This window comes from Falco cherrug, chromosome 5 (assembly GCF_023634085.1).
Source record: "Falco cherrug isolate bFalChe1 chromosome 5, bFalChe1.pri, whole genome shotgun sequence".
In the NCBI taxonomy this organism is placed as follows: Eukaryota; Metazoa; Chordata; class Aves; order Falconiformes; family Falconidae; genus Falco; species Falco cherrug.
Genome location: NC_073701.1, coordinates 18,748,669 through 18,772,813, shown reverse-complemented (window position 1 = coordinate 18,772,813; position 24,145 = coordinate 18,748,669). Strand labels below are relative to the sequence as shown.

At 38.2% G+C, this 24,145-nt stretch overlaps 1 protein-coding gene across 12 annotated transcripts in view; it reads left to right on the top strand.

Annotated features, from left to right (window-relative positions):
• The window catches only part of SOX5 (SRY-box transcription factor 5), a 602,225-nt gene that overhangs the window by 484,383 nt on the left and 93,697 nt on the right, over positions 1-24,145 (top strand). For 8 of the 12 annotated variants that reach the window (XM_055711618.1, XM_055711620.1, XM_055711625.1 and 5 more), the window contains one exon: positions 13,774-13,897. In XM_055711618.1, coding sequence (XP_055567593.1) covers positions 13,774-13,897 — 124 coding nt within the window. The remainder of the gene's footprint in view (positions 1-13,773; positions 13,898-24,145) is intronic. The other 4 variants (XM_055711623.1, XM_055711621.1, XM_055711617.1 and 1 more) reach the window with 1 other exon arrangement.

Sequence of the window (24,145 nt, the reverse complement as noted above, 5' to 3'; positions counted from 1 at the left end):
AAGGGTCATTGCAGTGCAGAAACAAGGCAGAGCAGCACTGGCATCACCTAAAAGGCTCAACCAACAGTCATGGTGCCTCAAGGACAGTGACTGGATTATAAAATGTAGCTGCTTTCTTTCCAACATACAGCAGTTAAAGAAGGGATAGTCTTTTTTTTTTTTTTTTTGTGCAGTAGCCTGGTGAAAGCTTAACAGTTACCTAAGAAATGGAAAACACTGGATTGGGGCTTCTGTTTCCGTAATGAAATTCACATTGTGTCTTCCACACCTCAGGAGAGATAAGGCCTTTCTCTGCATCTGAAACTGGGCTTCAAGCAAAAAGACACATACTGTTCATGTCATACATAGCTCAGTGTCCTGCTGATGATGGCATTTGAGCCTGTGTTCTGCTCCATGGTGTTATTTTTTTTAATTAATGTTATGTTTTTTAAATTAAGTTACTTCTGCCGAGAACCATTGGGGTCAATTTGTATTGACCTTAGCAGAGCAAGGACTCAGCACAAAGTTCCTACAGGTCACATTTTGCCCTTAAGAAAGTAATAATTATTACCAAATCCCTTTTCTGAGCTGAATACTACTGGAAAACTCAAGGCTTTTTAAAAATCAAATATTACTTCAAGTTTTCATCATGTTTACTGCTGGTTTCCTTTGTGATCTCTCTTAATATCAACCTAAGTTTATTGCGTCAGCTTTGTTTAATTAGTTTAATTTTACTTGTTCAGCAGCATTGCCAGAGTTGTAATTTTCAGATTCACAGCTCTGAATGAAAATATTCCCTGTGACTGGCAAGGCAAAACAAAAACAAAAGCAAAAAAATGAGTTATTAAAATGTTTGTATTTGCTTAGGTAAAATACATCAAGAACTGAAATGTCATTCACTTTATTGTGAATCAGGTCTGCCACACAAAGTGTGTTAAGTGTTAATGCCTAAATTTAAATAAAATAAAAAGTGCACCTACTTCCAGTAAGCATTTGCAAAATTGTTTGTCTGGCAAAAATATTGGGGGTTTCAAATAAATCTACACATCCTCAGTCATGCCAGTGAGTGAGTGAAGACTACTCAAGGGCTTTTCCTGCTCTCCCTTCAACCAAGCTCAGTGGCATCAAGTGCTGTCATGTCTTGTGACATGATGAGAGCCATGAGGTTCATCGGCTCCCACTGTCACATTGGGGACGTGGCTGTCCTATACTGGCATAAAATAAAATCGCTTATTTGCGTTAGTGAACCATAGTAATCCCCGATTTTCAGTTGTACCAAGCATCCAGCCCCAGAGACTTTTCTGGATTAAAACTTTGTTCGCTGTCTCAAACGAGCCTCAAAGACATCTCAGGAGTACTTTATGGCCAGCAGTGTTTCAGTGTAAACAGTATGAGGAATAAATCAATTGATCAGAAAATTTCTTTTATTGCTAAAGAGAAACAGATGGCTGAAGAGCAGAACTTTAAAATGAATCCTGAATGGCCATGGTTTATGCTTAGAACAGAGTAGATGGATAACATCACTGTAGTGTTTTCAGAGCATTTTATATTGCACCATTATATCCCTCTCCCAGACACATCACATCTACCTTTCTCTTTAGTATGCAAATTCACAATTAAAAGCATTCAACAGATAGAGATGAATAAGCTAGTACAGTGTGCTGCTAGTAATTTATTTTCATTAACTGAGAATATGTAGAAGTACCCCAAAGAGCAAAGAGATGCTGGAAAGTTGTAATAGATAAGAATCTACTGACTGCCTTTATGTAAGACAATAGATCTTGTGAATATTCCACTTCCTCTCCAGGCAGTGAGCTAGTATGGTTAACCAAAATTGTTGAGTAATTGTTCTGTGGTTGAGAACAAAATGCTGAATTAAACTGTTCCCAGCACAATAATTGTGTGATTACAGCATTTATGTTGCTGGCCAAAAGAACAGTCATTAGGTTTGGAAGACTTACCAAAACCACAGGCACAGAAAAAAAAATGCAAATGACATGTAAATTGTCCTCTAATACCTATAGTGGCTTAAAAATTGAACTAGGAGTATGGTATGTGTATATTTAAAGGCAGTCAAACCAGAAAAATATGATTGTACATTCAAGAACTACTTCAGACTAGGAAGAAAACACCCAAAGATTATTAATTTTCATTATGTTGTAATTTTCCCCCCTCTTGTGAGATCCTGCACTTCATATATTATGCGTGTATTCTGCTTTGTGAATGCTATTGTATTTTCACCCACTGCATACCAATCAGATATTGTCTGGGAGTTGTAAGGTACGTAGGACTCCCACACCTAACTAAATCTTGGGCCAAGCCGATTCAAAGAGCAATAGGCAGGGGAGCAGGCAGCAAATGTTCATCTGATTGCTGTAATCCACCAGTAAAATTAAAAACTGATTTATGATGATAGGGGCTTTTGTGAGGTAGAAAATTTTCTTCTCCTTTGTGTGGTCCATATCTAGAAGTGCCAAAGAAACAATTACATGTAGTCTTTCCTTTTTCTTTTTCTTTTCTTTTTTTTTGTTTGTTTTTGTTTGTTTGTTTGGATTGTTGTTGGCTTTGTTTTTCCACATATTTTTAATATTAAAGGAGGAGGAAGACAAGAACTGAAGGAGACAGCAAAGAAAAAAAAGACAAAATGTTTAGGGCAATCAAAATTGTTGTGCCGGCAGTTCAGTGCAGTAACAAGCTGCAGAATTTGGATAGCTGACTACCTGGCTGTACACAGAAATCTGACAATGAGATGTCTAAACTTCATCACTGCATCTACAGTTAATTGTGCTTTAACTGTATTGCTGTCACCAAATGTAGGCACAAAATAAGAGACTGTCTTCAGTCCTATTCAAAAACTGTTCCCAAACAAAACTTGTGAAAAACATTTTTGTATGAGGATTTTTGTAACGAGGAAAAAAAAAGGCATCAGGAGATGAATGGAAGAGTGCCTACATATCTATTTAAATAGTCTTTCTTCTGCAACTTGAATCCATTTCACTTTTAAAATTGAACTTCTGATGGTAAAACGGAATGCTATTGAGGAAGAATTCCACTGGCAAAGGGGACAGTCAGAAACACGTCTGAACAGCTGAAAGATTGAAAAGAGGTCTTTATTGTGCATTTCCCTGGGCAGTAATTAGAGGCTATCCAAAACTAGAAATGTGTTTTCCAAAGGGGTTTCTACTAACATTTGGTCTTAGTTTTCCTGGCCATTTGTCCGTCATGTTCAAATGCAGGGGTTTTTGAGACCATGTAGAAAGCAATAAAAATATAATATCAATAGTAACAACAACAATAGTGATAATGATGATAATGATGATAATGATGATGATGATGATGGTAATAATAACAACAACAATAACAACAGCAGCAGCAACAACAACAATAATAATAATAATAATAATTATAATAATAATGATAATAATAATACCACCTTCAGGAAAGAATTACATTGAGTTGTTGTAGCAACTAGTGCTCCAAAACTGATGTCACTGGAAACCAGACTTACACTGAAACATGTATCTGATTTAATGATAATAAAATTGGGGGAAAGAGAGGGCATTCAAAGGGATTAATCAGTGGATTTAAGTCTTAAGATTTTCAGAGCAGACCCAGCTCTGCCAAAGTCTACACTGATCATGCCATGAGGAATGTTTCTTTCCCTGTACTGTATTAGATTGTATATGGTTTTATTAACTATGTCACTCAGCTTTTCCATTTAAAGAAAGCAAGAGGAGGCACAGACTTTTAGTGCAGAATTTGTTTTCTGAGTCCTTTATGTCTATTTTTTCTCTGTCTTTCTAGATGGTATGATTTTAAGTGGATGACTTCGATAGGACTTTCATGTTTGTTTATACCATTGCACTATTCAGCAGCCAAATGGGTTTTGAATTTCTTCCCACCGCATGATATTAAATAACCTCTGTTTCTTGCCCACCGCCTACATGTTAAAATTGTTGTGTTTGTTTTAATTAATGATCTTCCACTTGTCAGAGATACTGAGTGAAAAACACATCTTGAAACCTTAGGGGTTTGTTTGAAAGAATACCCCTTCTTCTCTCTATAGTAATGTTACTTTAAATCATGTTAAGGCAATCTGCACAAAAAAAAACCCAAACCAAAACAAAAAAATAGTTACTGTAAGGCAGAATTCTGATGATCTCTTTGTCTTCTGTGTCAACTAATTTGAGTAAGCAAGATTTCTGTATTAAGGGCTATAAAGTAGAATTGTTTCATATTAGTTGATGAGATTTAAATATTTTAGTGTAATTATGTATAGAATCATTACAGTCAGTGTGTCATGGGTGACTCATTACGAGTGGCAGTGAAAGAGTTGAAATAGAAGGCCAGATTGTGGTGATAGTATAGTGGAAGAGCGTTAGAGGGGGAGGTATCATTTCAGTAACAGAGGAAAGCTTTAAGGACCTGTCACTTCCCATTACTGGTACTTACCATGGCTACCATGGTAGGGATGAAGGAAGGCTAGGATGAGAGATGGGCTTGCCTTGCAAACCTTTTACTTTCCACTGAAATACCACAGCATACCCACTTTCTTAATATTTCATCCTCTCTTACTTTATAGCCCCTCATTTCATCAAGCAGTGAGTGAACAGTGGGCTGAGTACTACCTGTGATTCACAGCCTTTCTCCAGAAGTGCCTTAGGGTCATTAATAAAATCATGAGTCTCTTAAGGAAGGCAGTCCACTATTAGTGGTTTAGGATACTGATCTGTTCATGAATTTGTACTTTACCATACATCATTTTAAATAAGTGGTTTCCATTACCATACACCATCTTAAATAAGTGGTTTCCATATTAGAACTGTTCTCCATGTTTCAGAGGTTAAAAAATTATTTTCTTGGAACAGTAGACAGAAAAATATTACTGCAATTTATACATCAAAGTGATGAGTTACTGGTGTTTGAACATGTTATGGAAAAAACTAACAGTGGGTAAAGGGGGAGGGGTGGCAGCTGGCCTTAACACAGATGCCTCTGAATAACTTTATATGACAAAAAATACCAGTCAGACTTGCCAGCATAATGGCATCAGCATGGCTCTTGCCACCCATTTCTTGATCTTTTGGGGAAACTGCACCAAAGAAATCTTTAGTAAGTTCGCACCCCAAAAACTGCATCACTTCAGTCTACATAGGAGTAAGAACCACAATTAGAATAAATATGTTTCTTTACCTAAGCTGCATTCTGAACCTGAAAACCATCTTGGGCAGGTTTATATCCAAGCATTTTATGGTCTTGTTTGCATCCTTTGCATGAAAACATACACAATACTTTGGGTCAAGATGAGCCCAAAGGCACCTCAAAAGGCCTGAAGAGATAGCAAATTGGGGCATTTCTCCTAGCTCACGGAATTTGGCTGTCAAAAAGCAGCCAGACTTGCTGCCTGTGCTGGCATGTAATACTACAGTTTATTTCCTTACCTGAATCTGTTCACTTCCAACATTCACTGAAGTTCTTCAAGACATTTTTGCAGGATTCCTCTTCCTTTTCTCCCCTCCTTTCTAGGTCCCACACTAGTGCTGAGCCTTGCTTCCCATTCCTACTTGTTCTTGTAGTCTACCCGTTGATTAATAATGTTGAGATTTGCAGAGTCAACCTTCTATATGTTTAAAAAACCCTGTGCTCTTACAGGAAAAGTCCTCTAGATTCAGCACACCTTTTCACTGTTGTACATGTCGCACTGTTTCTAACAGCCTCAAATAGAAACAGCAAATAGAACCAAACACAGAGCTGACACAAACAGTCCTGTTTGCTCTTCTCCGCTTCCTCTGCAGCAGTAGTTACTACTGAACCTTCTTTCCAGAGCTCTTTTGACAGCAGTCCGTGATACTGTTGCACAAAGACTTCTGATCTGGTAAAATGTGAGCGCTAGGTATACCAAAGAAGTGACTTTAAAAAGAAAAAGATCTGGGTTAGCACACATGCACAAAACCCAGCCACTTCAGTCTTTTTAAACAGAATCTGGAAAATCAGAAGGAAACTATATACAGGTGACTTCTGGGAGGCTGATATGAACAAGGACAAGGGAAGTATACTTATTTTTGTCCTTGATTCTTTACAACATGTACAAAAACCCCTGTAGTTCATTACAATTTGAACAACTGAACCAATATATGAAACATCAGCTAACTGTAAAAGCAGTACACATGTGCAGCTCAAGAAATTATCCTACATGCTGTCTTTTAAAACACATCAGGAAATCTCACACCTGTTTTCTTTTCACTGACAAATGTTACGCTGAACAGCTTACTGCTAGAGTGATCAGCACTGGTCCAGACCTCACTGGGAAAAGCATTAACCAAGCATCTGGAAACTGTGTGCTCCATCATACACTGTGAGGTAGCATCAGTCATTAATCTAAGCTCATAGATTTTCCAGTTTGAAAGGAGTGACTTTGCAGATTAACTCTTGCTACTTGACAGTTGTATTTAGGAGCAAGTTGCTATTAGCTAGCAAAAATACAAATGGAGGACAATATACTGTATAAACCAGCAGTTTTGACAGCTGCAAGTTTATGGCAGGTTTTCCTTATAGTCCTGGCTTATTCTTCAAGGAAGGGTACTAACATTTAAACAAGGAACCTAGGTGCTTGGAAGCTATGGCATGAGAAACATAGTGTTTGTGTGAATATTAAGTAAGGTGAAATAGGTCATTTTGGCTCAAACACTTGTCATACCTCAAAAGCTGATTTTGTGTCCTCTGCTAACTTTAACCTCTTCGTGAAACAAATGGCTCAATCAATTGATCTTTTTCTTCGATAAAAAGGAAAGAGCAAATTATTTTGAGTGTTGCTCTTGAGCTTGGATTAGAGAGGGATCTTTTGAGAGTGCACTTCAGTCTTGCAGTGTAGCTGTTGCCTGAATTACAGTAGCTTGCTCTGAAAGTCCTGGTTTTGCCAGAGGACCCACACACACACACACTGGGGTGTTATGTAGCCTGGAGCAGCCATTCCTGCATGAACCCTTAGGCTTTTGACTGAAAACCGCTGCATATTGGAATGAATTACAGTTTGTGTTCTTTTTATTTCAGGTAGCTTCTTCCTTTTCTGTTGGGCTATTTGCTCAAATGCCGTTGTGGCAGAATTGCCCTCTAGATAACTTACATGCTAAGTGGCACAAGCATGCTTCTTCTTACACATCATCCCAAATGGGAAAAAGTCATCTTACTGCTTTTCCCTTTTCTTTCTATACCAAATCAAATATAAAAGAAGTATTCTAAAGTTCTTTATTTAAGTTGCATAAATGAGTAAGTATACTGCTTTTTGCTTTGGAAGTATTCAAGAGATGTTTCTTAATGCAAAAGGTCCTTTCGGCATATGTCCTTCAAAGTGCTGTTGGAGGTGTTTGTCTCTCACCAGCGCATTTTGTTCTGTAGGATGAAGTGGAGGAGGTAAGCCTTTGGAAGCAAGTTATCGACATGGAAACAGCTACTGTCTGTATTATTTAGCAGTTGAAGGCACTTCTCTGCACTTCAGTTAAAAAGGCTAAGCATGTGTTCACTTAGTAGTACTTACAGACTTTATAATGAGATGAATTTGAGATGGATGCTGGTAGTGACACCTGGATTCTCTCGCAGGACTGAGCAAAGAGAGAAAGTTTCCAGCATAAAAAGCCTTGCTTTTTTAAAATGAAAAATGTTTATGTTATTCTCTGAGATGCATTTCAGTTTTTCTGAAAGTTTGTTCCTTGTGTTTTCCTTCAGCCAAGTTGCATTCATACCAAGCATTACCTGTTAACGATTGTCTCCATATTCCATCAAACTAAGTTTTTCCACACTATCACTCCAAATAGAGCTCTTCTATGCTAGTAGAGTTGTTATGGGGGCATGGGGGTGTCTCCCTAAATAGCCTTTTTTATTCTTCTTAAAAGATTACCACTATAAGAGCATGATTTTTCTACAATCACTATCACTGCTTCCAAACAATTGTGATCTGTGAGGTGCTACTGTTGAATGAACTGAGGTACTCAGATAGGACGAATTTTTGTAAATATTGGTATGAACTGTGTAAGCCTCATGCAGCAAAGGGAAGAATAATATTTAGGGCCACTAAATCCACTGCAGAAGAATTTTCAGGTAGAAATCAGGAAGAGAAAACCTTCACAAAATCCTTTGTCTGGATCCCCTGTAGCAGTATGTCTGGCAGATGAGAGAGCTGTTCCTTGGTAGTAAAGGCAGAGTGTTTGGTCAGAGCATGGGGTGGAGTGGGCGTGCTGTGTGTCTCCTCAGTGTCTTCCTCTCTGCATCTCTGCTTCTTGGCATCCACCTTCTATTTTGTGTCTTAAGCACTCGCTAAGCACCCCATAAAAAGCCACCTCAAACTCAGCAGGAGAGTGATCATTACATTACATTAGGATAGGCAAGGCTCCCTGCCGTATAGATTTAGGACACACTTATGTCGATTTAGGGAACTGATGTAGGGAAGAGAATGAGAACAACATTTACTTTTCTTATTTTAAACGTCACTGTAAGGGAAAATAGCAGATTGTAGTTATATGAGGACATATATTTTTATTTCCCTTAAGATAGATGTAGGGGGGTGTGAGGGAGAGAGAAAGAGATGGCCAACACATATGCTAATTAAAGAATCCGGTCCTTCAGCATAGTGTGCAGCACCATGAGCCAAGTGTTTCTGGAGGAAGGGGAACTGATGCAATTAAACATGTCATTTCTGAAGGACAGATTTAAGTTATTGCATGTTAAATGTACATTACATTCTTTCATATACAGTAGAAGAGATGCTTAACTTATAAACAAGTCACAGGCAAGAAGATATTCATACAACAGTTTGAAGTTAATAGAATCACTCATGTGCATCCACTGTTCAAGGAACGAAAAACCTGAACTTCTTTGAGGCAGCTGAGAGTAACTCAAATGCAACTAAAAATTAGCCACACTGCTACATGAAGAAGCCATGTAAGAGATCACTTCAGCAAAGATTCTCATACAGTGGTTGAAGGGCGTCTTCTAAACAGCTCAAGAGTAAAGTACTGCTCAGAGTTTTGTCAGGTTGTAGAGAAGTGAGTGTTGCTTTTAGCAGCCGTTCTTATTCACACTGAGTAATTTGTTACTCTGTCACCAGTCTCACCAAAGCGGATAGAATAGTTTCTGAAGAATTAGAGGTGGGTGGAAGAGCAGTATTCGCTCCTCAGTGGAAAATGTTACATATGGATGCCAGGAAATGTATTAAGATATTTACCTTGGAGAGAGGAAAACTTATATAAAAGTTTATGCTAATAAACATGTAATGAGCAACTGCGGAAATGAAATTGGTGGAAGTGTATAAAGATAAAACAAATAAAACTAATAGCAGCTGCTATGTTAGGGGCTTAAATTTGTTGAAACTATGGGTTTATGTTACTTGAGAGATATTAAAAGCCTGCTAGATTAAGCAAGAGTCATGTGAAGGGGGGAAATTGTGAACTTTTAATTAAAGACTCTGTCAGGATGCATGGGCATAAAGGACCAAAGCAATGTCATGCATGCTATCCTGATTCTGGCATTTCCTAAGTCTTGAATGCCTAACTTTGCAACCTTAATGCTTCCTTCAGCTATTTTGTCTTTGTAACCATGCATACAGTGACGCAAAGTGCACGTGACATTTACAGAAAATAAAGTAGAACTGTAGTTGTCAAGTGTTTGCAATCTAAATTTATGTAAGTCACAGCAGGAGGTAGTAACAAACAGTAGGGGTAACTGTTAAAAACATACTGCTTAGTCCTTAGGTAGCTGTGGTAACCATAGTATGTTCCTAAAGGTTGGTAGGAGCCCAGAATTTAGGCGGAAATACTAAAGTTATAATGGAGCTGGGAATGCTGGGAACCTAGCTGTGGCTACACTGGATGCACGTCTTTGTGCAGTTGGATTTGTTATGGTCAAGTCATAAAGGACGTGCACAGATTTGTGAAGATGCTGGCCCAGGCTTCAACAACTTGGATCGGTTCCAAGTTTGCTAAGAAATTTCTTTTGATAAGGATAAGTCATTTAAGGGCAGATTTGTCAAAGGCACTGAAACAAATAAAGATACAGTGAGGCACCTCCCAAAATCAAAAGTCTCTCCAGGAAACTGTGGGTGCCTCAGTTTCCCACTTGGACAGTAGATATACTATTAGTTGTTTCTCATGTGCTTATACGGTTTTTTCAGTCCATCAGTCTTCATGGGTAGTCTCCTTTTTGGATTGTTGGTGACAGATATGAAGGGTCCCTGATTTTGATTTAGACTCTAGGTTAAACTTGGTTGCAGTTTCTTCCACTCCTAAAATACTCTGCTGTTTCAGAAGATGACTTACTGTCCTCATTATGAATCAGAGACCCTTTACTTTCCTGGACTGCTTGAACTCTTGTGTATCTGTTTTCTTAAGGGGATTTATTTCTCATAAACTAAATGTCAAGTGGTATGGTTTATGTCTTTCATTGCAGCATGGGCTTCCTTCTTGCCCCAAATTACTTGTCAGAGATATGTGACTGAAAGTATGAATTCCTTAAGTAGTGAATTGATTGTATAGAATATTACGGCTCTCATGACATTCAGTTTGTTTTCTTTGTTATTTTATGTACAACATATGCCTTTTCTGTGCATACCATGCTGCTACACTTTGTGACACAGTACAAGAATACTTCTGGTTGATTGGATAACATGGTGATGGCATTCAAATTAAAAGAAAGATTAGGGAACTGTGTGATCAGTTGACATCATGGCAATAGTATTTATAGTTAAAAAACATGCCCTTGAATGATTTTATCTGTATCATCCAGGCTAACATCATAAAGTAGATAAGGAGTTACAATGAGAAATTGTAGCCCGTTAAATCCATTTGGGAATTTTGTGAGGATTTCAACTACAATTTTTGCCTCTAGGAAATTATAACTAAGAAGACGTAATCATGTAGAGAGACTGACAAGTGGAGAATCTTGACAGCTATATGCATTTTTAGATTGTTAAAGATGTGTTTCTTTTTATGGACATATATAAGTCTGTTAGCAGAACAAATATGAAGGACCTGAAAAATAGCTCGGATTGTAGTCCATTATGTTCAAATTAGAAATACAGTATCAACAAGTTACTGTCAAGAAAACATTGGAAAGTATGTAAACTGTACAACAAAAAAACATTTGTGAGAGATGTAACTGATGTAGTAAGAGCTTAAAAAAAAAACAAACAAAAAAAAGGAAAATGCCCTTCATGTAAATCTCAGAAGGAGGGCCTGTGTTCTGTGCCACTTGAAACAATTATATCCTAGCAATTCTAGGTAATAATAATAAACATAACAAAAGTTAAGATGTAGTAGTTAAATGAGCCATAAAATAAATTACAAGTCCGTAATTTATATTGTATTGTGTCAGGTAATTGGATTAAAATAAACTAATATTTACACTTATTTGTATTTGGGAGGGAATGAAGTGTAGTTGTTTGAGTGGTGCTACATACATTCCGTCCTGGAATGAAAATCACATTGTTTTGACTGCGTTATTTCTGTATCCATGCAAACCATCCTCATCACTCTATAGTTCTCATGTCCTTAACACAACCAGGGTTGTGTCATTTGAAATTAGTGGGTATAAGGCCCCTTGGAGAGATAAAGAGGAGCAGCGATTTGAAAAAGTGAAAGGCAGCAGTCAGAGTTAAGAAGAAAGGGCATGTTCCTGGTAAATGTTTTCCTAAATGGGAATTTTTCAGTGTGGTGTTTTGCTCGTGTATTTGGCAGTCACTTAGAATCAAGTGCAGACTTGTGCTACATTGTGGGCTTGGCAATGACAATTTGTGTGTGTGTGGTGCTTTAGTTATATTAGCCCTGGAGGCAGAGTTAACACTTGCAGTGGGACAAGAGTATTTGCAGTCATCAGAGAACTTTGCAGTCAGCTTCAATAACATCACTCCATTTTTTTCACTTTTTTTTTAACATTTTTTTTGGCAGCAAAGCTCTTAGTAGAACCATCTGTCTTTCTATTAGTGTTTTTGAGTCCTGTTTTGAAGCTTCTTTGCTTGGCAAAGTCACTTTCATCCTTGGAAACCATTTAAAAAAAAGTTCTGTGGCTTTTTGCCGAAGAAGAGTACTATGCAAAAATTCCACACGGCTGTTCATTTTTGTTCTAAAAGAATACAGTTACTTTGTCTTTGTCTTAAAAACAAAACAACAACAACAAAAAAAAAACCAAACAAAAACAAAACAAAAAAAAAACCCAAAAAAACCCACCAAACAAAAACAAAAATAAACACATGAAGAAGTGGCAGACATTGGGCAGTTCCAGGATGACTGAGAGGGAATAGCAATAAAATCACATTTTATACTTTTTTATTCCCCAGCAATGCAGTTAAAAGTATGTATGTCTTCTAGTTAACAGGATCAGAATAGGAGAGTACTAGGGTAGAAAAAAATGGATTAAGTTAGTTCAGTGAGTGGAGCTACATCTACTCTAGCTTCAGTCCCAATCTTAATCTCCCACTGCAAGAATTTCCATCAACAGCACTCTTGAACTCCATCCTTGAAAATTGTTTCAGACTGTAAAGATGCAGTCAGTACACACACAGGTGTTGACAGGTCCTGGCATAAAGAGGTTGCCATCCCAAATTTTGTACCACTATTCTGTCTCCTAAATGTTGGGTGAACTGAGACATCTCCTGGATCTTCAGGAGATTAAATTAAAATAAACTCAGGATGCTAGTCTGAACCATGGCATCCAAGGAGCTGGTACAGGTTCTGTTTTGCCAGTTCTGCTATGCAGGCAATAACAAAGGGAGTATAACCTTCTTATGCCTCTGGCCAAAGAAGTTTGTGTACCAACACTCTAATTCTCCATGTTTCTTAAGGCTGCAGACCACAAACAAAATTTTTGTCTTTGATAACATATCTACCTCTGATGCCTCAGCTTCACAGCGCCATTGAAAAACTAGATGACCTCTCAGAAAATGAGTCAGTCTCCCTTTACTGACTGATCTGGTCAGTACAGTGGGGTTTTTTAATTAAAACTAGCCATTTGACATTTTAATCTAGCAAACTTTTTGTCACCTGTGTGAAACACAAAGATGATGTCCATTTCTAGCAATTAAAAACTCTGACAGAACTGGGTAAAAGCAATCTTATTAGACATTGTGCCATGGCCAACTTCCAGGTTTGATGACTAATTTCTGAATGTCTTAAGTCCCCTGCAGTATCCACTTACAATATAATATTTTCCATTTCCTGACTTGCATGGTTGTGTACAGTTGCTGTGCAAAGTTGAACAGCTAACACTTCAGACATAGCTGTGTTTTGTTTGTGAGTAAAGTGTCTCAGCCTTTTTTCTTACCATCTTTGAGACTTTGTCTTTTCACATGTACAAATAAGTGCATGTATATGGGCAGAAAAATAGTATTGACTAGGCTGTACGCTACTTATGCACATACTTGTACTTCTGTGTGTATGGATCTTAGTGTTTGGGCTCAGTCAGGGTGAAAGCTACTGCCTGAGACAGAGATATTGTTACACAGTGCAATAAAAGAGAAGAAAAACCCAACCTGCAGTCAAAGAGAAGTGAGGCATTATGGGCTGTGGGGGGAATAATTAATTGGTATATAGATATGCGTTAGTGGAATCTTTCGATTTATTTTGGATTAATGTAATTCCTATGAAGTGCTTTGGTAATTAAGAAGAGGCTGAATAGTTGATGCTACTGGAACACCCCATTATGGAGGAGCATATTCAAACCTGACCTCTCAGATCAGAAGTAAGAGAAAGCATGTAAGCAGACATTTTCCCCGGAAAAAATTCCATGTTTGATTTTCCCTCTCCTGTTCAGCAGGTCCAGGGTCAGCTGCCTCCATTAATGATTCCCGTATTCCCTCCAGACCAACGAACCCTAGCAGCAGCTGCACAGCAAGGATTCCTTCTTCCTCCTGGTTTCAGCTACAAAGCGGGATGCAGTAAGTCCTGTAGATTTTTTTAGCTGGAAGTGGGTGTAGGGCAAAATTTCATGCCAACCTGTATAAAAGTATCACCTCTCTAGCCTGATGGACAAAGCCATTAATTTGCACAGATGAGTGTAAAATAGAGGATTAGTTGTTGCCGTATGAGAAAGGGTTATCAGCGATGATTTATGTGTTTCAACATAACAGTGAAACATTACACACAGAGAGTGGATCTGTGTACCTTCTTTATGACAGATCTTTCTGAGAAGTGAACGTGCTCACAACCACACATACGTACATATATCTGAAGAGAAGCTATTGGAAACTTCCTGATAAATTTCAACACTGTTGTAAGAAAATATGTTTTTCTCCTGAAGCAGCCTGCTTACTATTTGTGAACTGAAGGCCTATTCTAGTCTCTTTCTTCACACAGAACTCACATTAATCTCAACGGGGGTTCTACAGAGATCAAAGATAGCATATGCCTTTCAGTTTGATGGACTAACACAAACTATGAGTATATTTACGAGAGCCTAACACTAAAAAATGTAGCATCTCCTTTTTTAATCTTTGAAAGATTTGTATTGTTGTCTACAGTCCCCAGATTTTTTTTTAAATTTTATTTAAGCCTTCAATAGGATTTCGTGTTCCTGTCTACAGGATGATAATAAATACAAGTTAAGGAATAATCAAGGAATTCCATTTCCATTAATAGCCTTAGCTAGAGCATGGATTTCGTAGAGTTGTTTTCATGCATTTGTGCTTGTATAACTCTTCTGACATCAGTTTCCTACTGAGTTATCTGGGACTTGACTGTTCTACCATTCTTTGTCTCTAGCATGGGTGTTTAGCTTTATTATGTCCATGTCAGTGTGTCCACCTGTATCAATGACTAACTCATGAATTCATCAGTTGTTTTGAGTTACTCAGCACTTGCCACTGCAGCAGTTTCATAAAATTAGAACATATAAAGATTCCTTCAGTTAAACTGGCTTATACCATAATTTCAGATTTCTTTCAGTTTCTGTAACATTGTAGATACAGTACTTGAATGCGAATTTGAGTTTCTTTGGCCACTAATCCCTTTTCCAAATATTTTACAGACTGGGACCACTACTGAAAATTACTGTTCAAAACACTTCACATCCCTCAGCAGCTGCAGTGCCAAAGCATAGGCTCATTCAGTTCTTCCAGTGATTTCAGTCAGTCTCTCTCAAATGGGAATAGTAGTGATTCACATTACAGAATGTTTAACTGAAAGCCACACTGAATATGAATGCTACCACAACTGTAGGCCTGGAAAAGTTCAGGAAAGCACCCCATTAGATATATCTGGCAGATTAAATTAATTCCATGTTAATGAAGTCTGGTGTGGATAGAAGGAGTTGAGGGGTTTTTTTCCCTTCATTTCACTGCATGTACATTAACTGTAAGACAGTCCTATAGCTCCTCACATCCATGAAGTACATATGACATTACATGTTTGTATAACCTTGAAAATGAAAAAGAAAAAAGAGCAAAGTTGCTGCTGCTCCTGGCAGTAAGGCTTGGAATTAAGTGCATGCCAAGGTCTAGGACTGAGCAGAAGCCAGTGGAAAAAGACGGCTCTGTGTTTGGTGATTCCCTGGCATGTTTGACTGAATTTGACTGAGAGGCTGAGGAAAAGTGATAAGTAGTCCAAAGGATTTTTTCTTTTCACTCACAGTTTAGTGTACACAAAAAAGCATATATGGATCTAGCTACACCTAGAAAGCTTGTAGCAATGAAGAACATAGCTACTTTAAAACTATAACATGTTCACCTTAAGTAATCTTTTTGACATGCCATGACACATACTTCTCCCACTTTTCTGCTTGCCCTTCTGTGATCAGTACCTTTGGCAAAGATGTGGTGGATTGTAAACCAAAGAGCTTTGGATAAAATTTTCTAAAGCACCTGAGTGATTTAGGAGACTAAATCTTCATTTGAAGAGTCACAAAGGCACTAAGGATAAAGCCTCAGGGATGTTTAGCAAATTTTTGTACTGTAAACTTTAGTACAGTCACCTGTGATAGCCTAAATTGAGGTAAAGTGGGTACCAGTGTGGCACTGCAGCAGGGAAAGTACAGCAGATTAATTTGCTCAGCTTCTCAGCACATTAGAGGCCTAACTTTCACTTTTGTGTTTGGATACAAGGCCTTCCCGTGAACTTCTGAAGACCCTGCTACCAGCATCTTTACCTGACTGCCATTATATGTTTTGAATTTGGCTTATGTACATTTTGACAATGGAACCTCACTTCCATATCTTCCTGGTCCCTTTGGAAAACCTGCCCTTTTGTCTGGACTGATAGATTTTTAGGATTATTTTTCATGGTTGATCGATAGGAATTCTGTAGTGATGATTCTGTTATTTACTAGCATTAACAACCTGCACGTAGGGACGATAAAAAACTCCATGGGACAATTCCGTTCCAGTCACAAAGAACCAAGAACTATGAAAATTTTCATGTATTGTTTCTCAATAAAAAGGGAGATATGAAAATCTGGGGGAGAAGGAAGAGAGAATTGTGACAACCAGTATTTTCATAATTAACTAATGGTGCTGAGTGCCTTGATTATGGGTATCTGGTTGGGGACACCCTCAAAGGGACATTTACACTGTTACATGCCCTGCCTCTTTGAAAAGTCCTATCTCCAAAAGAGTATCTCAAAATCTGCAGCATGTGGTCTGAGGCACTGCTGATCTCTCATCAGTTGTGCTATTGGTCACACCTGGTGACTGGGTTACTTGCAACCTTCTGCCTGCAGGCCAAGTAGCTGAAGAGTGAACTGTCTCTGGTTGCTCCTCACTGTGCCTCTAACTTCTGACATGCTGGAGAAGCTTCTCGGTTAAGCACGACCTAATGTGCTTCTGTCCAGGCTGGGATAGCAAGGCCTTCCTGTTAAAAATGCTTAAACTGAACTGGCTCATTTCAATGGAAACGTGTTGGGAAGTGATGAAACAAGCAGCTTGGTCGCAGTGGTAACCTTTGGCAGGGGGCTGTGACTGGAGATGGTGGCCTTTTCAGCCTGCAGCTGGAAGAGAATGTGTGATCAGGCCTTGAGGTCAGTGAAGAGAAGAAGTGATGAGTATCTAGTTATACTACTATTTCTGTTTTGTTCTTAGATAATGAAACCAAACCAAAATGTTCAGTGCTTTCTGATTCACTTGTCCATGCTAGAGCAATAGAAGGTCACATGTATGTCTCCCAGTGGTTTCAGAGAGTATATGAGGGAGGGTTCCTCAGCCAGTGCTTCCCAATGGACTAATAGCTTATCCAGAGAGACTGTGGAAGGGAAGAGTACTGTTTTCTCCACACATAGTTCCCTTTCTGAGGATTTGGCTGAAGATAACACAAAAATAGTCATAACAGTTCATAGCAGGGGTCCGTTTAGATTCTTCTCATGGAAGATACCTAAAGAAGAGTAGAAGAACAGGGCAACAGTACTTTGTCTTCCTATACTCTACCAGATTGCAGTGGCTGGGCACAGGGGGACCTTCTGACCCCGTGGTGGTATCACTGTGTGAGAGCTATTCTGTCTGTTACTGAAAACAAGGAGGTTTCTCTGCTTGGGTTCCCACCTGATTGGAAACATTGTAGACAGCTGAAATGCTCAATAGAATACAATGTATCAATCTTGAATATGTGCAGAGCAAAGTAGTCACACTTCTCCAAATATTTTGCAAAAATGGGTAAATAGAGGGAGGAGAGGGGTAAATATTTTCTCCATGGTTACATGGCAGGTCATGGTCTTTGGCTTCCAATTCAATGTAGTAAATTTCCTTTTCTTTCTTTTTCTCCATAGCAGATCATGCTTGGGAGTGGCTTGGTTTTTCATTTTGTTTTGTTTTTTAAACAGATGGTTTGCATTACATAAGGGACAATTTACACAAGTTGACACTTCCCCTTTTTTCTCTATGGCATATTGTGTGGTGGTAAAGTTGGCAAAGAAAAAGGGAGGAACTTCTATTAGCACTACATTTCTACTTGACAAAAAGATTCATAATCTAAGGTTCCAGTTGATTTTTAACCTCCATACCTAGATATCATTGCATGGTGTTTAAAATGTTTAATATTGTTTACAACCAAAGCATTTTCTTTTATGAGAAAAATAAGTTGGCAGTATGTGATAGACTATATTTTCCGTGACCAGCAAGAAAAATACTGGTTACCTACTTATTTGCTACATACCTGGTTATCCATTCACTGCATGCTAGTTGGAATTTAAGTATTTAGATTTTTATGCAAACCTCTTTATATGTATTTTATTATACACTTAATATGTAGTGTTTATATAGATGTATAATGCAAATCTCTTTATAAAGAGTCGATGTATAAGAGTGGGGTGTTAACTAAGTAAGTGACCTGTGGTGTGAGCACGTATTAGGAGTTAACCCCAGTATCCCAAGTATATGAATTGGTTTTAGCAGCAGGTGAGCACCTTCCATTTCAGGTGATGTTGAAACCAAACAGAGCCTGATTATTCCGTTTCCCAAACTGGGGCAAAGCTTCTTCCACATTTAGGCTATGCATATTGGCTCAGGTCATTTAACCCCTCTCCTTTTATTCTCAGCCAGCATTCCTTAACCCTGTCATTTGTTACTACAACTATTACTAGTTCAGCTCCACTTGTGATACTTGCTAGATAATCTACATGACTCCCAGCATTTTAGCAGTGGTGAGTGAAATGTCAACTCTGCTGAGGTCTGAGGAGCTGTTGCTGTTGACTTCACTGAAGTCAGATTTCACACCAGATGATACAGATCTGCTAGGGCCACTCATAGAAATAATTAGAATTTATTTAGAGCTCATTAATATTTGTGAAGTGCTCTGAAAGTATAAAAACAGTGTAAGTGATAGAAGAGAAAAAGTTTTGTATTGTGCCCTTTAAAAACTGCATAGTTCCGCCTCAGAGGAGACTGCTTTTTAGTTGTAGGTAGTGTAATCCTTCTATTAATGCACATATATATAGATTTGCATGTGGAATGTCTCTGCGGCGTAAGAGAAAATTGTCTCTCCTGTATAAGAGATAATAAAGGGAATGAAGTAAGATTTGGGAAGAAGAGGCTGCTTCTGGCTACCTATTTACAGAAAGGGCAGGAAGAGTTTGGCGGAGAACAGTGGTAGATTGGGTATCTTCAACACATTTAAGCAGCAGGATGCACCGGGGCAGAATGCTTCCCTGTGGTACTTCCGTGGTTCTACATTTGCAGTTTACAATTGTTTACAATTAGTTTTCCGCTAAAAGACACAGAATAGCCCAAACTTCGTAAAGAAGATGGGTCCTCCCCAATTAATGGTGCTAAGTGAGATTAATTTTGGAAACCGCACTCCATTGCTTCTTCAAGCGTTTGGTGATCACATTAAAAAGGAAGTGGAATGTTGACTTACAGCAGTGTGGTGTGTTGTATTGGCCCTGCGGTATTTCAGTATGATTGGGGATGTTGAATTCCAGATAGCTTCTTCTCTGGAGCATGAAGAACAACATACTTCATTTTCTAAACTGACGTGTGCAGGAAATAGAGTTGTATGGAGATTTTTAGGAGTTTCTCAGGAAAAAACAGTTACTGATTCTCTATTTCTGGAAGTGGGATTGACCCCAAATATATTTTCCAAGTTATTTGCAAATTCTCAAGAAAGCTTTTAGGTAGCCTTTTATTTGCTGATACCTGTGTTATTTTTATGGAAATACGCCAGATTTTGGAAAAAAAGAATTGTTTTGCTTTGCCCATTCCTCCTCTCCCCTGTGGATAATTTGTTGTAACAAATCATATTGTGTTCTCAGTCAGATGTCATCAACACGTGGTTTTCTGAAAGTACTTTAATCACTGTTTCAATCATATCCAATTAGGGGGAAAAATCTGAATATACAATAGGTACATTGTATGTATCCTACATATCAGCTCGTTGCTGCTGGAAGGGTTCTAAATAAAATAATGCACACATAGTTATTGATAAAATACCTAATTACCTCTTAAAATCGGCAAAAATGTGTGAGATGAACAAGCCAAGCCTAATAAAATTAAAATATGCTGAATTTACTGTTCATCTATATGCTGAAAAATAATTCTGATGTCCGATAAAAATGAAACTCTCAGTTAATTGGTTCCTCGTAGAGTACAATAAAATTAATGTTTAGGAGTTAACTACCATAAACTTCCTCAGGGAAATTTGCTGATGTATCTCTGTTTTTTAGTCAGTCACATGTTTCATTGTTTAATGGAGTATCATGTGGACTGTCTTACAGTGTTTCTTGTGCTCAGTGTCCATGTGTCTGGTTTCTAAAGAGACTGAGCACTAATTTCTGTTAACTGTGTCAGCTGTATCAGCTGACATACAGATCATTGACAATCACCAAATCACAAGAAAAAATATTGACATTGCTATGCTTTTATCAAAATGATAAAAATAGGAACCATGTGTTGTGAGGACCACATACTGTAGCTTCTTTATAAAGATGCTAGTCATCTTTCAGGGCTACTGTTTATGCCTCGGAAAAGAATGAGCATATGACTAAACCCTCATGTTCCCCCCAGGATAAGAAAAGAGTAATAGCATTGTGGATAGAAACAGCAAAAAGGAGGAATTTTTGGTAACAACTTTGTCTTTTAGCATACATGAGAACGTGTCACTTCTGTAATGCTGCAAATGCAACGGAAGGCATCAAGACTTCAAAAACTAACAGCACAACTAAGTGTTTCTGAAAGACTGTTTCTAACTGAAAGAATTCCATAGCCCCTGATCTATGTGTTGCTTCTCACAATGATGCTAATAAAAGCAAAACAGGCGAACAAAATAATGGAGTTCTGTGAAAACAGGCTGATAGTTTCAGTTCAGTTTCTAGGCCGTAAAAGGTTTCTGGTGTTACGGCACTACTATTGATAGTTGGGCAACAAAATTAAAGTCACGATTTTTAAATTCATGAGCATGTACAAACCTCTGGGGAAATACATTGTCTTTCCTTGGTTTCCTTAGACCTTTTGAATGACTCTCATTTGTTGAACAGGTATAATAATTAAAAAAAAAAAATCATAGGATTATTCGGGTTGGAAGGGATCTCAGGAGGTCTGTAGTCCAACCTCTTCCTCCAAACAGGGTCATCTAGGAGATACAACCAGGTTACTCAGAGCTTTATTCAGTTCAGGGCCTGAAAACCTTCAAGGACAGAAACTACACAACCCTGTTTTGACAGCCTGTTTCAGCATCTGGCTGTCCTCATCGGGAAAATGTGATCCTCTCTTGATTCACTTTGTCCATTGACTCTTGTCCTCCAACCAAACACTGCTGTGAGGAGCTTGACCCTGTCTTGGTGATCACCTTCTCATAGGAACTGGAAGGGTCCTTTTAAGTCCCTCCAGAACTATCCCTTCTGTAAACTGAGTTATTTCTCTAAAATACACAATAAGCTAATCCCATGTAGTCAGCACTTGGTCAATGCTGTCTGTAACTATTTTCAAAGAAAATCAGTGAACCGGTTTGGATTTCCTTCTGGAAGCCAGTGGTGGTATCTTCTTCATGCTCTTTTTCTTATTTGTCTAAATCCTTGATGCCTAGAGCAATAAGTCAGGGAACACTGCTTATGTCTTTCACAGCCTCCCACTATGCTCTCTAAATGTCCATCATCACACCAAAAAACGAAAAGGAAAATGGTGATGAGGATGAGAATGAGAATGAATGAATGGTGAGAAGAGATGCAGTGACTTGCCTGTCAGCCATTAGCTGTGATTATTCATTATAAATATACTTAAGTGATATATTGAGTGTAAAATTATTGTGGCTTTTTCTAGAGCTTGTAAAAAATGGGGGGAAGATAATGTAGAATTCCTTTTCATTCAGCAGAATCTACTATATGGAAATGTTAATTCCAGTATTTTTCATGGAACTTAGTTTAGCATACTGGTTTTGGAAATTACAATTTAAGAATTTGGTTTTGTTTCCTACTCTTTATATTCTTTACACTGTTTTCTTTTTTTCTTCTCCTTCCATGACCTCAAACTTTTTTCACTTGCTGTCCCTGAAAGACAGGTAGGAGGAAAACAGTAAGTTAAAAAACTGATGGGAAATAAACCCCCTACTTCTCCTCTTCTGGTATCTTTTTTTTTTTTTTTTTAAAAGAAGAAAATTTCAGGAAAAAAATCAGAGTATTCTATTGTTTCATATAATCAGGTTCAACTTAAAAATCCTGTCAAAACATTACAATTTAACATTAGCATGTAACTTGATTTATATAGCAAGCAAGACAATTGTGCCTGCTCTGAAGAGCTTGCAGCCTTGTCAGTAGACAAGACAAGACACTAGGGGGGATTACACCATGAAGGAGAATAAATGAGATGAGTGACAGAGGAAGGAATACAAAAAACATCTTATGAGTTTAGGTGACTGGTACAAAACACAAAATGTTAGATCCTCTGCTTTCTTTTATCTTTTTTTTTTAAAAAAAAGTCTTCTTTTTTTTAGCTTAATAAACGTCTTTGATAAAATTTTGCAAAACATCAATGTTTAAGAGCTACTGTTGTATTTTCGCAAGTATACGATGATTTAATATCCATGAGCTTGGTAGCTAGTCAGTTGAAAATTAAGTTCCTAAACACAGGGTTGTTACTTTGCGTTTTGGGACAGGATGTCCACTTGGCTCGGTACCACAACCAACTTTCGCAGAAAAGTGTTTTCAGTGGAGGATGATAGGGAGAGTTCATAGAAAAAGTGGTTTAAAAATGAATGTACTTCATGAAAAATCCTCTTGTAAGCAAGATGTTGGAAGATTATTTTGGGCAAGGATGAAGGTGTGATTTGAAATTGAAAGAAGTTGCAGTGCATAAATTATCAGGAAAGAGGTTCTGGGTATGTTTGTGGAAGACGGACCAAAAGAAGGATAGAGAAATAAAGAATTAGCACTGAATTGAGGGATCAGCCTTGCCTTCTTTCTTCCCTGAGCCACTGGCATTCTCCTTTGCTCGCAACGTGCACCAACACCTCTAACATACCCCATCAGCTCCCCCAGGGCTGACATATTCCTTTTACTTCTTTCGGTGCTGCATCACCAGTACATACATCCTTCTGTGCTCTTTTCATGTAGTCAGTCTTGAATAATTCTGTTCTTCAAAGTGATGCCACAGAGTAGCTGGGAAATAATTAGAGAAGAATATGTCAGCTAATGAAATAATTTTTACCTTGTTCTTACAATAAAAATCCCAGCCTTTGACCTGCTCCAGATTTTACTATATAGTGTACTAAAGAAAAGCAACAGCAAAACTTCTCTCTCGTGCTTTGTTTATAAGAAAAGTCCACACATAATGAGAGACAGTTTGGAACATGAAAGACCTGCACAAAATGCTTCTTTTGGTAGCTGAAAGATGCAGGGAGGTACACTTCTGCCTGCGTGCATTAGTAGATTAATAATGAACTTTGTAAACAGAAATGGAATGTAGTCGTTTGAGAACGTATTGGTGTTTTGAGTTGTGCAAACTTGTGAGTGGCTTGGGAAATACCTGTTTTTAATAACTGTATATCTTGCCTCACATTCTTGAAATGTTGCTAAAGCTTTGGAAAAAATGTAGCTAATTTTATATCTAAAAAATTCTATTTACTGAAGTAGTAATGAAATAGTTAAGATATGCATTTCCCAGTCTTCAGAATTAACTAAAAATGCTCAAGCCAAACCTTCAGTCTGAAATGGGAATGCAAGGGCAATAGAAAGATGTATCATGTTCTAGAGTAACGGCAAAGAATGAGCAGGTATGTGTTTGTCAGAGGAGACTTGAGGCCTTTGTTAGTATTTTGAGGGGAGTGCGCCTGCACCATGAGATCTATGTATGTAAGTGCTTGGCCTCCTTATGGATCTAGAGCCTGGAATCCTTCCCGGGGAAGAGCACTGTCTGAAGAGCTTCTGTGTGTTTTAATCTTGGCTCTTCCACTGGCCTGTTGAGTGACCCAGGGCATGGCATGGTGTTTGAGCGTATTCTTTGCTCTCTCTTGGAGCATATTCTTTGCTCTCTCTTGTTATGGTATCCTGTGGACAGTAGGCTCCTCCTGATAGAGGTGATCTTCCGCTAGACATTTGTACCAGGGCAGACACAGTGGACCACTAATCCTGATGGTATCACTGCTCGTTATTGTACCTTCCTCCAGCTTCTTTGCTGCTGTGTCTGTACCGTGGGAGCAGTAATGTGGATATACTGTGTATGAGTAGCGCTTGTGAAAGGGTCGCAGCACAGGTGGGGTATACTTCATAAACAGAATTG